The 14,222-nt window shown below is 33.3% G+C and overlaps 1 protein-coding gene across 1 annotated transcript; it reads left to right on the top strand.

Annotated features, from left to right (window-relative positions):
- The first annotated feature begins 270 nt into the window (after positions 1–270).
- On the top strand, positions 271–7,089 carry tft4 (14-3-3 protein). The gene is given in 5 exon segments (NM_001247078.1): positions 271–306; positions 1,951–2,453; positions 2,531–2,653; positions 6,440–6,556; positions 6,765–7,089. Coding segments are annotated over 4 exon segments (783 nt in total). The 5' UTR covers positions 271–306; positions 1,951–1,973; the 3' UTR covers positions 6,828–7,089.
- Positions 7,090–14,222: the final 7,133 nt, after the last annotated feature.

Below are 14,222 nucleotides of genomic sequence, written 5' to 3'. Positions count from 1 at the left end.
TTTTAAAAGTAGCATAATTTATTATGATTAACAACATACGTAATTCAATTTAAAAAATAAAACCACCAATTTCTACACCCAGACCTGCTAACTCAACCATTTATTTATAATTTATATATCTTTTTTTTTCTTCAATAAAATAAAATAAATAAAATCATGCATTTCTAATACTTCTACCAGAAGTACAGCCAAACGACCCCTTAACACACTAGGTCTTATTTACCTCCATACATCATCTACCTCTATTTAAGTCAAGTCTACATTCTCTACTTTCATCTTGCTTTCTTCTTCCGTCAAGAGAACCAGGTACTTTCTCCACTCTATTTTCATTCGGATTTTGCTATCGATGATATTAGATTTAGGGTTTTCACGAACTAGATCTATCGTTTTGCTATGCTCCGTTCTTCATATTAGTATTGTAACTGTAGATCTGTAAATTTTGACCAACTGATTGCTTCATATCTGAATTTATTCGATTCATTTCACTTGTAGATTTAATTGAAGGTAGCTAATACTATTAGCTTAGCTAGCGTTATGGGAGAATCTAGTCAGTTCATAACTATCTATCTATATCTGTAAAGCTTTCGTGCTTATTGTTATTGTTAGTTTTTCTAACATTTGAGTAATTTTGAAGGTATCATATAGTAACAGGAAAGTTGAGAAATGAAGCAGAACCTATGCTATTTTTAATTTTTATCTCCTCGATTTAACAGTGCTAGGTCAATAAATTGACAAAAACACAAGGAAGATAAAGTATTTAGATCGGTTGGTAGATAAGTTATGATTTAAGTAACAAAAGAAGAAAAAAGAAAGAGAATCTGAAATTGGAATTGTGGAATTTTTTTCGTGAAAGTTGAAGCTGGTTTGGCATAAACTTTACTTGGAAAAGGAGTTTGTGAAGATTGGTGAATAGAAACTAATATTTCACTTGAAAATAAATCTGATATACACCTTCATATCAGTATTTCAAACTATCACTTGAGTTTAGTATTTGAAAGCACTCTCGGAAGATTCAGTATTTGCTAAATACTCGTGGTCAGATTCAACAGTTACAAATACTGAAATAGCATCTTGTGTCTCCTGAAGAAAATATGTAAATTAAGTCTGTTTTAAGTAAATGTCTTTTTAATGCATTTTTTTAAAAAAAATAATGACCAGTAGACCAGTGATTCAAGCTGTGGAAACAGCCTCTTGCAGAAATGCAGGGTAAGGCCGCGTGCAATTGATTCTGTGCTCTGGCCCTTCACCGGACCTGCGCATGGAGGGAGCTTAGTGCAATGGGTTGCTTTTTTATTTTTTTAAAATAAAATTAAAGAGTAAGTAGTGAATTCCCGTTAATGTTTGAAGGTATGACTTTACACAAAGTGCTCCCTTAAGGCCTTAACTAGTATCTGAATTCTGAGGAGTTTCTGAAGATTCTTTTAATATCAAACGGCACACAACATGACCCATCTGAAGTGCTTTTCGCAGTACCCTAAGCTATTGGTAGGATTGGTCTCTTTTCCATAACAGTTGTTAATCTCCAGGTTTTTTCCGGTGTATGCATAAATAAAGAACATATGTCCACTTTATAATTTAAAGGTTCAGATTTGGTCAAATCGATCACCTCCTGTAATTATAGTTGAGAAGCAAAAACCTGCCTCTATACGGAGTAGTAGCACAATGCTTAACCATTATTCTACGGTTTGAGAAAATGAATTTCTTAATAGTCACCACCTCTTATTACACGTGGAAGCTTGTGTAAAGCTCATAGGAATGAACTGTCTCAGAAATAGTTCACGAGGTATTGAACCCTGCTGCCGATGATTAGAAAGGGACTCGGTTCACTTGAAATTAATTGTGGAGAATGGTGATAGATAGATCCAGAAGTTATTGTTTAGCTGTTTCTGATGGCATGTTTTGTGGTATCCAGAATGTGATGTTCAATAACCTTTACATTTGTTGAATCAGGTGTAATTTCACATACAACAAAAATGGCTGACTCTTCGCGTGAAGAAAATGTGTATTTGGCTAAGCTGGCTGAGCAGGCTGAGCGATACGAGGAAATGATTGAGTTTATGGAGAAGGTTGCAAAGACAGCAGATGTTGAGGAGCTGACTGTTGAGGAAAGGAATCTTCTTTCAGTGGCCTACAAAAATGTAATTGGCGCAAGAAGAGCCTCATGGAGGATAATCTCTTCAATTGAGCAAAAGGAGGAAAGCCGTGGAAATGAAGACCATGTCAATACTATTAAAGAATACAGAAGCAAAATTGAGGCTGAACTTAGCAAGATTTGTGATGGGATTTTGAGCCTCCTTGAGTCCAATTTAATACCATCGGCCTCAACAGCTGAGTCCAAAGTTTTTTACTTGAAGATGAAAGGTGACTACCATAGGTACCTGGCTGAGTTTAAAACAGGGACAGAGAGGAAAGAAGCAGCTGAGAACACTTTGTTGGCTTACAAGTCTGCTCAGGTAGGTGATCTATGGTGAACACTGTCAGTATCTCCTTGTAATAAACAATTCTGTTAATTTAATGTGTTCTGTTGTAGGATATTGCTTTGGCTGAACTGGCTCCTACTCACCCAATCAGGCTGGGACTTGCCCTTAACTTTTCCGTTTTCTATTATGAAATTCTCAACTCACCTGATCGTGCTTGTAACCTTGCGAAACAGGTAATATTCTATGCTTCTGTTGATTCTTGACTTGAATTACTCTCTCTCTCTGGTCAACTAACTTAGTCGGACTATCTTCCTAGTTCTTATAGAGATGTGTCGTGCTTGTCTATGGAACATTTATTTACTTGTACCATACTAATTTCTTTGTAAAAAAAAGGGAAAAGATAGTTGTGCTACTTCAAGCTATGCATGTATGTTTCGATTGGGAATCAACTTTACCTTTGGTGCCTTCTAATGACAATGAAGCTTGATGTATGCTGTTTGAGTGATATGAATGTTTTTTTTTTGATATTTTGAATGATTTGATTTATGCCTGCCATTTCCTCTGGTTGGAGTAAAGTGCTTTGTCTTTCCGTAATGCATAATTCTTCTCCTTTTTCAAACCGGAAGGAGAGCTTATTTACCTTGCGTACTTTCCCGTGGTTTCCTGTTCTTGTCAGTATCTTGTCTTGGGTTGAGGTTGTTTTCCATACTAAAATTTCGATTGATGCTTATTCAGGTTTTTGTCCTTGTCTATGTTAAGTCTCCTAGCAGCAAAGTATTTAGTGCTATGTTCTTTAACTAGGTACAGTTAGTTGTGGACATCCTTTTGAACGTAGGGTGATAGTTCATCTGACCACTCTGTAGGGTACATCTTACAGTGCTTCCATTATAATTAGCTGTCTTTGTACCTATATGTTGGTTATAGATATTTTCTATTACTCGGTGACGATGAGACAAGAAAATAGCATGAACTAGTCTATTGAAAGAGTGTAATTTCATTCAACTCGCTTAGAGATAGGAATTACGTTTGAATTCGGAATTCTAAACCTATATCTAATGCATCCTGAATAGCTTTTTGCTTGTGCCCGAATATGACCATTTAATTGACAGTTTGACTTGTGCAACCCAAGTAACGAATCTTTTTGCTCCTGTACTCAAAGTCAGTTGCATTAAACTGTTAGGATAATTTAGAAGACTAGCAACAGCATCTTCTTATAACTAGAGTTGTAGGATGAATTAGAGTCTTAACTTTGATGATGGAATTATCTATCTTTTCCTTCTTTTTTTCTGAGTTGAATATTTTGTAATCCCCGTTATTTGACATTGTAATCTTAGGCAGAATTAGTTTGAGGGTAACAGCCACTAGTACTCTGTCAGAACCCTAATTAGTTGGGAATTGGGATGGGCTATATTAATTTCAAAATTTATTTTAATTCTTATATAATCATTGCATACATAAGTTATTCTTTAAAACTGATTAGGAGTTCTCCTTATTCTTAAGGAGGACCAATTAGGGGCTCTCTAGCGCAAGTGGTTCTGTACTTTTGCATGGACATACAAATTTCTAAACAAACTAAAAGGAACTCCTAATATAACCAAATTGGACGTGATTGTTTGCACCTGCAACTAATTGGTTTCTGTTGCTATCAGTCTTTTTCTTCCATTGAGTTCTGTTTTTCGACAAGTCTGCATAGATCCAAAGGATGTAGGTCCTTTGAGACAAAATCTTAACCTGTTATTTTTGTTCTACCTTGTCGTCTTTTATACCTTCAGTTTTCGTACATCTGTGGAACGCTAGATTTACATAGGATATAACCAAATCATCCCAGTCAGGTTCTTTTGTCTCAAGTCCTAAGTGTGCAGTAGTACATTCGGTCTAAATTTGTTTGGTCTCACATCTTTCCGAACATTTGCCTTATTATATGACTGACCTTGTAAGCACAACATTTATTTTCATATAACATTGTTTGTGTCATAGGCTCACGCCGCTGTACAAAGCTTGTCTTTCACTAGTATAGGAATTTCTTATTGCAGTACTGTAAACTCCTCCATCTTACCCATCATATTTCAACTTTATGAAATAGATTTTCAAATTCATGAAACACTAGACCCAGATTCCTGAATTACCCATATTTAAACACCATAATTTCGTCTAATGTTGCTTTGACTTCATCATGGATAGTTAAAGTCAGTGTGTATATTCTGTCTCATTTTCACTTGCACTAAAATCCTTACTCTCCACTGTGTTCCCATGTTCAAGCATTTCTTTGACTCCCTCTCAGTAGCTTCATTTGTTTACACAAGGAAAATCCTTGATTTGAACTGCTATATCACCTCCATTGTTCTCTCAATGATGACAATTCTTTACCACATTGTTTAAGGTATTTCTATTAACCATGTGAGGAATTAAGTCCACCAAAGTGATTGAATCATATTGGCATTCTTTTCCATGCGGCTCATTTCTTAATTTTGATAAGTACTTTCCACGATACCATTGAGAGACATTCACTTTGTGCAAGACATACGCACGACAGCAGGGCTATGTAGAAATAGTGGTTCTTCAGAAAAAAAAACTTCATTTATACAAATCTGTACACTAAGAGTGCTCCAAAAATAAAAACTGAAATATGGGAACTTAATCCTGGAGTGTCTCCTATTCTTCCCCGAATTTTCCGTATTACAGAATGTGGAATCACTGTCCAAAATTTATTCCTATTTTTGCTTTCTATAGCATGGCATCCATTGCCTGAACAATGCTTGGCATAATGTAGCCAACTCTGAACAAATTCAGCATCTTATTCCTATTGTAGTGGTAAATTTGCATCTGATTGGCCGATGACTGTCAATCTTAGCCTCCTACATGACATCGACATTAGAAAACACTAGCTTGGACCTCTTCTTTTCCTTAACTTTTCAGTAGTTCAATATCAAACTAAAAATTGTTGTTAGGGGCTAGAGATAGCCAGACATCCACAGTAGGAGATTCATGTGTTTTAGTTTCATATGTCCGTTATCTCAAACTCATGAGTTGTAGTTTCTCAAGCTCAGAATCTATTTCATGTCCAAAACTTGTCTTCGAGTTCTTTAATTAGTCATCATTGTTTAATTAAAATATCGTCAAGATATCTTGTTAATGAAATCTTCAATGTTTTGCACAAAAAAAAGTTCATTGCAACAAATCTTATTATATTCCATGGAAATGGCTAAATTCTTGGACAATACATACATTTTTTTTTGGAGGAAGCTACTTATATAACTTCGATTAAATACATATGTTCTCTTTTCTTTAAGAGCAACTGATTTGGTAGTGTCATGTTGGAACTTATAGCCTGTTTGGGTTGGCTTATGTTTTGGGTAAAATTTTTAAAAAAGTACTTTGAAGTACTTGTTTTAAGTCAATAAAAGAATAAGCCATAAGTTTGAATTTCTTACTTATGGCTTATGCTTACAAGTCATAAGTTATAAGCCCATCCAAACAGGCTCAGAGTCACCTAATGTTTGGAAGCAAATTATCATATATATTTTTGTACAAAATAAACCCCAAATAAGCTGAAAAACATGACAATAACTGAAGCAATGGAAAACCGACTTAATTGGTTTGATGCTCTTTTGTTACAGAAAAGCTGACCCAATCCGAGCCGCAAACACCCCTAGTTTCAAGTGCTATTTTGTTTGTCTTTGTTTTAGTTAGTTTTTTCTTTCCTTCCGTCTTTCCCTTCTCTATTAAAGTAGTACACACTTTTGCGGCCCTACGAAAGCTGCAAGAAAAGAAAAGTAAAGATGAGTAATCCCAGAGTTTCTACCTATCTATAAAGTATGAAATAATCCTAGAATTTGTAGAAACTTGCTAGGAGTACTGAAAAGTCCTCTTCTATTTTGCTCATTGTAAATGTGGTTTCGGTATGTCTTCTACTTGTATGTAAAAAATGTGTTAACAATCTGAAAAAGAAAATCTTGAGACAAAAATATATTCCTGTTATTATTGGAGGAGACATTTATAAGCAATGCTGTTAATTGCAGGCATTTGATGAAGCCATCTCAGAGTTGGATACACTGGGTGAGGAATCTTACAAGGACAGTACATTGATCATGCAACTTCTCCGAGACAATCTCACTCTTTGGACTTCTGACAATGCGGTCTCTCTCTCTCTCTCTCTCTCTCTCACACACACACACACACACATTTAGTCCATGCACTAACAACTTTTTTTGGGATTATCCTGTGTATATCCAGAAAAATGGACAAGCTAGTCCTGGTTGCTAAATTCTGGAACATTACACTTTGTTTTAACTATTGACATGCTGATGTTGAATGTGTCTTTGTTGTAAACTATTCTAATTCCAGGATGATGTTGGGGATGACATCAAGGAAGCTTCAAAACCTGAGTCAGGCGAGGGGCAGCAGTGATGAGAGAGTAGCATAGTCCTGTAGTCTTTTCTTATAGGGGATGTTGGTGGAGAGGATATAGCAAGATCGTGAATTTAGATCTCCGATGGTTGTGTCACTGTTGAAACGGTTCAATATAAAACATGTCTTAGTGTTGGTAAGAATATCTGGTTGAGTCGATTGCGTAGTGCTATGATCATTAGAGTTGAATTGGTTGCATTACTTGCTTGTGTTGATAACTTTTCTCGTAATTTTTTGTCTCATTTGCATGTTTGTGTGATTGAATTTGCATTTGATTATCCTGGCAATATTTTGTTCTTAAAATCTTGAAACACTTGCCTGAAAACTCTACCCCGTGGGAATTACATGGAAGAGAAATTGTATTGGCATGTGGACCAAAAACTTTCTGGTTCTGTTTGATCGAACACGATTGTTGCATTGATAGAAGGTACTAACACTATTTAGCTGTGATATTGCAATGTCAGTTAACAATTTTATCTTTAACCCTCCTAACATATGTTCTTTTGATGCTTTGGGTGGAGACTAGATTTGAGTAGATAAAAGATGTAAGAACTTTAATAGTGATGATGTTATAAAATAAAAAAAAAACTAGCGCAAGAATGAATATGGTACTAAAGTATCTTCATGGAACACTATTTGACAAAATCGGATCTACAACATATTTTTCATAATAAGATGATTTGGGTATTGTAGTGTGTGATTCATTCTCTTTTTAAAGAAAATTTGCTTAACGGTGAAGAAAAAGAAAATTGGATCCTTGTATTAACTCCAATAAGAATTAAAATAGGGCTCTAAGTAAATTTAATTTAAATGTCAAATCTTAAGGGTATTTTATGTATTTTTCTTGTTGAAACTAGACTATTTATTTAGTTAAGTAGGAAAAGTGAGCTAAAAGTGCCTCGTAAGTTTCTAATTAAAAAAAGGAAAAATTACTTAAATACACTACTTTAATTATCTTAATAACCATTTATCCCAACTTATTTTAAAAATTTCAAAAATCCCTTATTCCCCCAATTCAAAAAATATAAAAGATACATCAAGATTTTTCACCTTTTTTTCACCCAATTGGCAAGTTTTACTTTACCAAAAACTAAATCCTATTTTTAAGCTACCCACTTCCCCATTAACATCCCCAATTAAAATTTACCATATTAATTTTTATTCCTTTTCCTTTTTATTTCCCTACATTGTAGGTGTATAATTGTCTACTTTTAATTCCCCATTCCACACGTTTGCAGGTTAATTTTGAATTCCAGTTAAAATTTCATCCATATCTATTTGATATTCTAGGACTCTCTTTCCATCTACCAAATTTTCTCCTTCAGCTTATTCATCGTGTGAGTTTACTAATTTTTATTCCTTTTCTACTTTTAATTCCCCATTCCACTTGCAGGTAAATTTTGAATTCCCTTCAAATTTTCATCCATATCTATTTGTTATTTTGTAGGACTATCTTTCCATCTAACTAGATTTTCTCATTCATTCAAGTCATTGTGTGAGTTTACAAATATCATGGAAGAGTGTGGTAATTTCAAATGTGTGTATGATTCTGATGATGAGCTGTGGGCTGAGAATAGATCTAAGCGATTGCATGACCCATTGTTGATGAAGAACAACAATGATGAGCCAAAGAAGAAGACTGAAGAAATCAAGAAAAAAAGGCCAAGAAAAGTTACATCAACTGTGTAACTTATTATACGTAGCTGGGACAGGATGAACAAGTTTATATGTTGTTTTGTGTTGAAGACAATTATCTTTTGTGTTTTTCTAAAAGCTTATTGGTATTACAATATTTTATTAGTTATGAATGTTATATTTTTTCAAGTTATTTTTTTAGAAACAGTTGTTGCTTTACAAATTTTTTAGTGTTTCATTTTAAGTTATTTTGACAGCTAATTTACAAACTGAAGTATATTACACTTAAGTTCTAATGTGTATGATACATTATTAAGTTTTTTTCACTTTATACAAATGATGTATATGATACATAAGTATAATATATACTTGAAAAAATATTGCAGTTATATATTTAGCAACTTGAATTATATGAATGTATATGATACATCATATACATAAACAAACTTAACCCTGATTACTATTACAGTATAACGCACCACTAGAATGTACTATATCAAAATTACAGTTCATAAGGCTGTACACACTAAACATGTCGTACACATTTGAACAAGTCAAGTTTTGGGACACTAGAATAACTCATGATGGAGTATACACGAAAAATATAACATATTTTTCACTAAAATGAATGTATCTGATACATAACTGGTTACAAATAAGCCCAGCTTGAATTACTGTAAAACTGAAACCCAAACACTGTTGAATATAATATATCAAATTTATAACTCATAAGTATGTATACACGAATCATATAGTAAACAATTGAACAAATCAATTTTTTGTGCACTTGAATATCTCAAAATACAATATACACGGAACACATAACATCTTTTAAATAATATTCATGTATATGATACATCACATACACAAACAAACTCCTATATCATTACTGTTACATTGAAAACGCACCACTGTTGAATCTATTTATTTATAAAATTTGGAGTTTAAATTTGGCACATAATTAAACAGCAAAGTCACAAATTCTAGACTCGACCAGAGCAAGAGCTTCAGTATCTCTTTCGGTACCTTCCACGCATATGACTTCACCTGATGAACAGTCAAAATTACGTATATCCCCAACAATTTTATCAGTTGTATCAATACAAAGCGGATACATGCCAATTCCAGTTGCATTCTTTTTCACTTCAAAACAAAGTTTCACACCCATGTCGTTTTTGATTTTCAACGGACATGAGCTTCCCTCGACAATGTATCGTATTTCAATATCCTTTGTAACATTGTCGATCTCAAGCTCTGCTAAAATCAACGTTTTCAGATTCACAAACGAAATAGAATGGCTAACAACAATTCCATCAACTTTGTAACCTTCATAATTAATATTGCTTACCCAAATTCCAGAATGCCGCAGCAGAATTGAGATATTTATCTTCAAAACCTTTTTTTTTTGAATTCTTAGTATGCAGATCAACCTTTACACGAATATTTTTGAATTATGAAGCTAATCTGATTTAAAATTTGAATTTACTAATTAGTTACACAATCTGATGACCATTAATTACGTGATTTCAGTTAAGAATAACAGGAATCACGTTAATTAATCCTAATTAATCGCAGCAGCCTTTTAATTATGATGTATCAGTTAATATGTATCCCGTGCCAGAGTGATGTATCCCTTGCCAGAGTGATGTATCCCTACTAATCCGTTACACAATCTGATGACCATTAATTACGTGATTTCAGTTAAGAATAACAGAAATCACGTTAATTAACCCTAATTAATCGCAACAGCCTTTAACTTTGATGTATCAGTTCTTATGTATCCCGTGCCAGACTGATGTATCCCGGTTCTTTGCTTTTTAAGGGATTTTTAGTAATTTCAATTCTTAAAGGGATAAATGGTCATTTTGTATTTATAATATGTGGTTCCTATAATTTATACATAAAAAAATAAGACAAGTGGGCCTCTTTTATTTTTGTTTACTTTTTTATTTTTTTAATATTAATAAAAGGACTAAACTAATAACATTTTTCGTAGTTGTTTGGACAACTATTGAAGTAGTCGAACGACTAAAGAAGTGGTACCGACAACTATCATAGTTGTCGAACGATTAAAGAAGTTGTTTCGATAGCTACGAGAGTTGTTGGATTAAAGTGTAAAAATAAAAAGTTTGAGACTATTATGAAAACATCTTTTAATCTAATATATATTATTTGTCACGTCTACCTAATTTTTGAAAGTTGAAGGACTTCTACCTAATCGACAAACTAGTTTGTCCCTTTTATTAGATTTCATATATAAGTAGCTATTACAATATCAAAATTGGCAAATTTTACCAAGTTTTATTACATACAAAAGACTAATCTTACTACTACTACAGTGCCCTGATATATCGTTTATATAACTGCAGTGAGTCTATTTCGATTTTGATAATAGGAATGTGGTAGAGGTGAGCAATTATAATTACTTCATGGAGGACTCAAAGTCTCATATTGAATTTGTTGTGATTTCTATTGAGCCAAATGTGACACAATACGAAGGAAAAATACAATTTTCCATAGTAGGAGGGTAGCAAACATATTGTTGAATTGGAGTAACTAGTGATTTGATGATTTTTTTTAAAAATATTTTAGCAAATGTAACATTCTAACTACTAAGAAGATGTGTCTACTGGTCACTACACTGTTGTTGCAGATTGTACAAGAGTTGTTAATGTAACTTTGTAATACATTATGAAGTATTTTTCCTAGTAATAATTATAACAAGACTTTTACAAAAGAATTAAAATTAATTATAACTTGAGATATTGAAATAAAAATTTAATTACGTGGAAATAAGGGTCCATTCACATGTCAAAAATTTTAAAAATTATATTAACAAGATTTTTTTTAAAAAAAATGACATGTAGCTCTATACAATATATAATTTTTTTAATCATCATCATAAATCAAAAGGACCTTTTTAGATTTAGTCTGGGTTATTTAAATGAGGGATCTAATTTAGTTAAGTTTCTAGCTCTCTCATTAGTTTAGTACATGTAGATTATGATTTTTCTTATTTTCATATAACTTATGCTTCTGTTTATGACAATTTTATATATTATTTTAAAGTCAACTTTCTATATTAATTTTTTTTCTATATAAAAAGGTTTAAAGAGTGAAATCAGAAAAACAAAATACATAAATTTTTAATCAAAAATATATAATGTATCTAGCTGCATGTAATGGATTTGTTCAACATCATTTTGTTTATCTATATTGTTAATTGCTCTGTCACATTCTCTACAACATGCTCACGTTTCTTACTATTCTTCGTAGGTCTTGTTAAGATCAAAATAATTAGAAAGTCATGCGTGATTTATAGTTATAAATCATGTCGATGATAAATCGGAGGACAAAGAACTACACCAAAAAATATTAATAAAAAAATATAAATATTATTATAGAATTATTTTTTTCCAAACTAGGACTGCTTTAATGGATATTATTGAACTTAGGGGTTGAAATGATTAGAGAAGAAGAAACAATTTTTATTCATCTCAACTGAATGAATGATACTGACCACTACATCTATATATATACATTGATGCAAATAATGAGTAACTAATCATTAGCCAATTTCATTACTCCCCTCAAGCTGAACAAGTTCAATAATCCAAGCTTGTCAGTCAGAATATCATGTTGGACTCGACCCAATGCCTTTGTCAACAAATTTGCTTGTTGATCAGTTTTGTGAATACATATGGTCTTAGTTAGCAATTGTTGTATCCTTTCTCGAATAAAATGACAATTTATTTCGATATGTTTAGTATGCTCATGAAATACATGGTTGTCTACAAATTGTATTGCAATTGTCACGCCCCGAGCTTACACCCTGGATGTGTCGAGCATCCAATGACCATTGCTAACCTTGAGCGATCCCTTGACCTGACTTACTTAACTCAGTGGAAGACTTAACTAAAAAATAAGTAAGAATCATTCTCACAAGATAACTTAAAAAAAATGTCTTGGCCAAAATGGCACTTTAGCCTCAAAAGAGAACATCTGAAATACAAAATAAACAGAGACTTAAAACTGATTATCTGACTGACTATCTGTCTATGAATCCTCTATAATATTAAGATGAATGTTGAAACAAACCTTGCAACATTCTATAAATGAAAAGGCTATAAAGCAATAAAAGAGTCCTCCGGAATGCAAGGAGGCTCACCACTGACTCTGAGTGCTCAAACTGGATCAACGAGGCACTAGGTATTGATCCTGGTTACTTGCGTCGGCATCATAAGATGATGCAGGCCAACTGGCATCAGTACATTGGATGTACGAGTATGCGAGTTGAATGCTAAACAACAGAGGCTAGAAAGAGTTTGAAAGAAACAGAAGAACTTACCTGGCTCAACCCAATATGACTGACTCATTTCAATATAAAACAATTTAAGCACAAGTCCAATATAAAGAAAGTTGTTTGAAAACATGCTGAAAATTCTAAATGTATACAAGGATACAAATAACTCTGAGATGTATGTATGATACAATTAAACTGATGTGTGTGTGTGTGTATGTGTATATATATATATATATATATAACTCCAACCGACAACCATCACCTAAGAGCTAGAGTGATGATACAACGTTTTCCCTCATGCTGTCAGGTTCGTCCTACGCCTTGCCATCGATATAGAACCTGAACTGCCTAATGGATCCACTAGTCTATGCTAAAAAGTACTAAAGGAATCATCTAAAAAGTATGACCCTTTTCTACCCATGGTGGCTACATGATTTATGGAATTTGGGAGTTATCTGAACTCTCCCCTATATCGCTGCTCAATACTACTCCCAAAAATATCATTATATTAGCTCTTATGTTTTTAAAAACATACTTACTTGTATGTTTGAGATTAGTGCTTAAAACTTAACTCAAATGGCTATCTTAGAAATCTCAGTTTCCTCTCTTCCTTTATTTAAAAAGCGATTACTCTTTTCTGAAAACTAGCCCGAAAGCTCTTTGGAAATCTCAGTTACGTTCTTAACCTAAATGTGAAAACATTTATAAACTTTCAGGGAATACTTAGTTCCCTTATAACTTTTGGGAATTGAACTCAACTTTTTACTCTTTGCTTAACTTGAAAACTTTCTTAACCAACTTCTAGGGAATACTTAGTTCCTGTATATTTCTGTAAAGGAAAAGACTTCCACTTTTACTCTTTACTCGGACTTGAAACTTGAGTCTTAAAACGAAGTTAAAGCATTTGATGAAAACTCTTGAAAACTTAAAGAAACTTTACTTTTGACTTGCTTCTTAACTTCTAGACCTAACTCTTAACTCCTTTGACTTTGATCTTAACTTTTCTTGAATTGGATTATGGATTCAAGGTTATGATTTACGTTCTTTAGTGATTTATTGGTGTTTAGAAATCATTTGAAGTAATTAGAATCATCGGAAGGTGTTAATGACCTTAGAAGGACTTAAAAAGGCTAGACTATGAAAATTTGGCAAAAAACGCCGATCCAGGCGCACTGGTGGCGTGCTGCGCTAGCCTCAGTTGATTGAGGTTTGGTTCTGCCGCACTGGTGGTGTGCCACACCAGGCCCCAGTTGACTGAGGCTCTCTTTTGACTGTAGGCGCGATGCATCGGGCTTGACGATTTTTTCAACTCGTTTTCTGGTTCCAAATCTCCTAAACCTCCATGGTTTCATCCTCAAACCCCTAAAAGCATCAATACCTTCAATATCCATCAGATTTAAACCCAAAAACAACATCGGAAACTACTAATCAACAAATATGGGCTTGCAATCAACTCA

Source organism: Solanum lycopersicum, chromosome 2, assembly GCF_036512215.1.
Source record: "Solanum lycopersicum chromosome 2, SLM_r2.1".
Lineage (NCBI taxonomy): Eukaryota > Viridiplantae > Streptophyta > Magnoliopsida > Solanales > Solanaceae > Solanum > Solanum lycopersicum.
The sequence above is the reverse complement of the archived record's forward strand: the minus strand, read 5'-3'. Positions and strand labels throughout refer to the sequence as shown.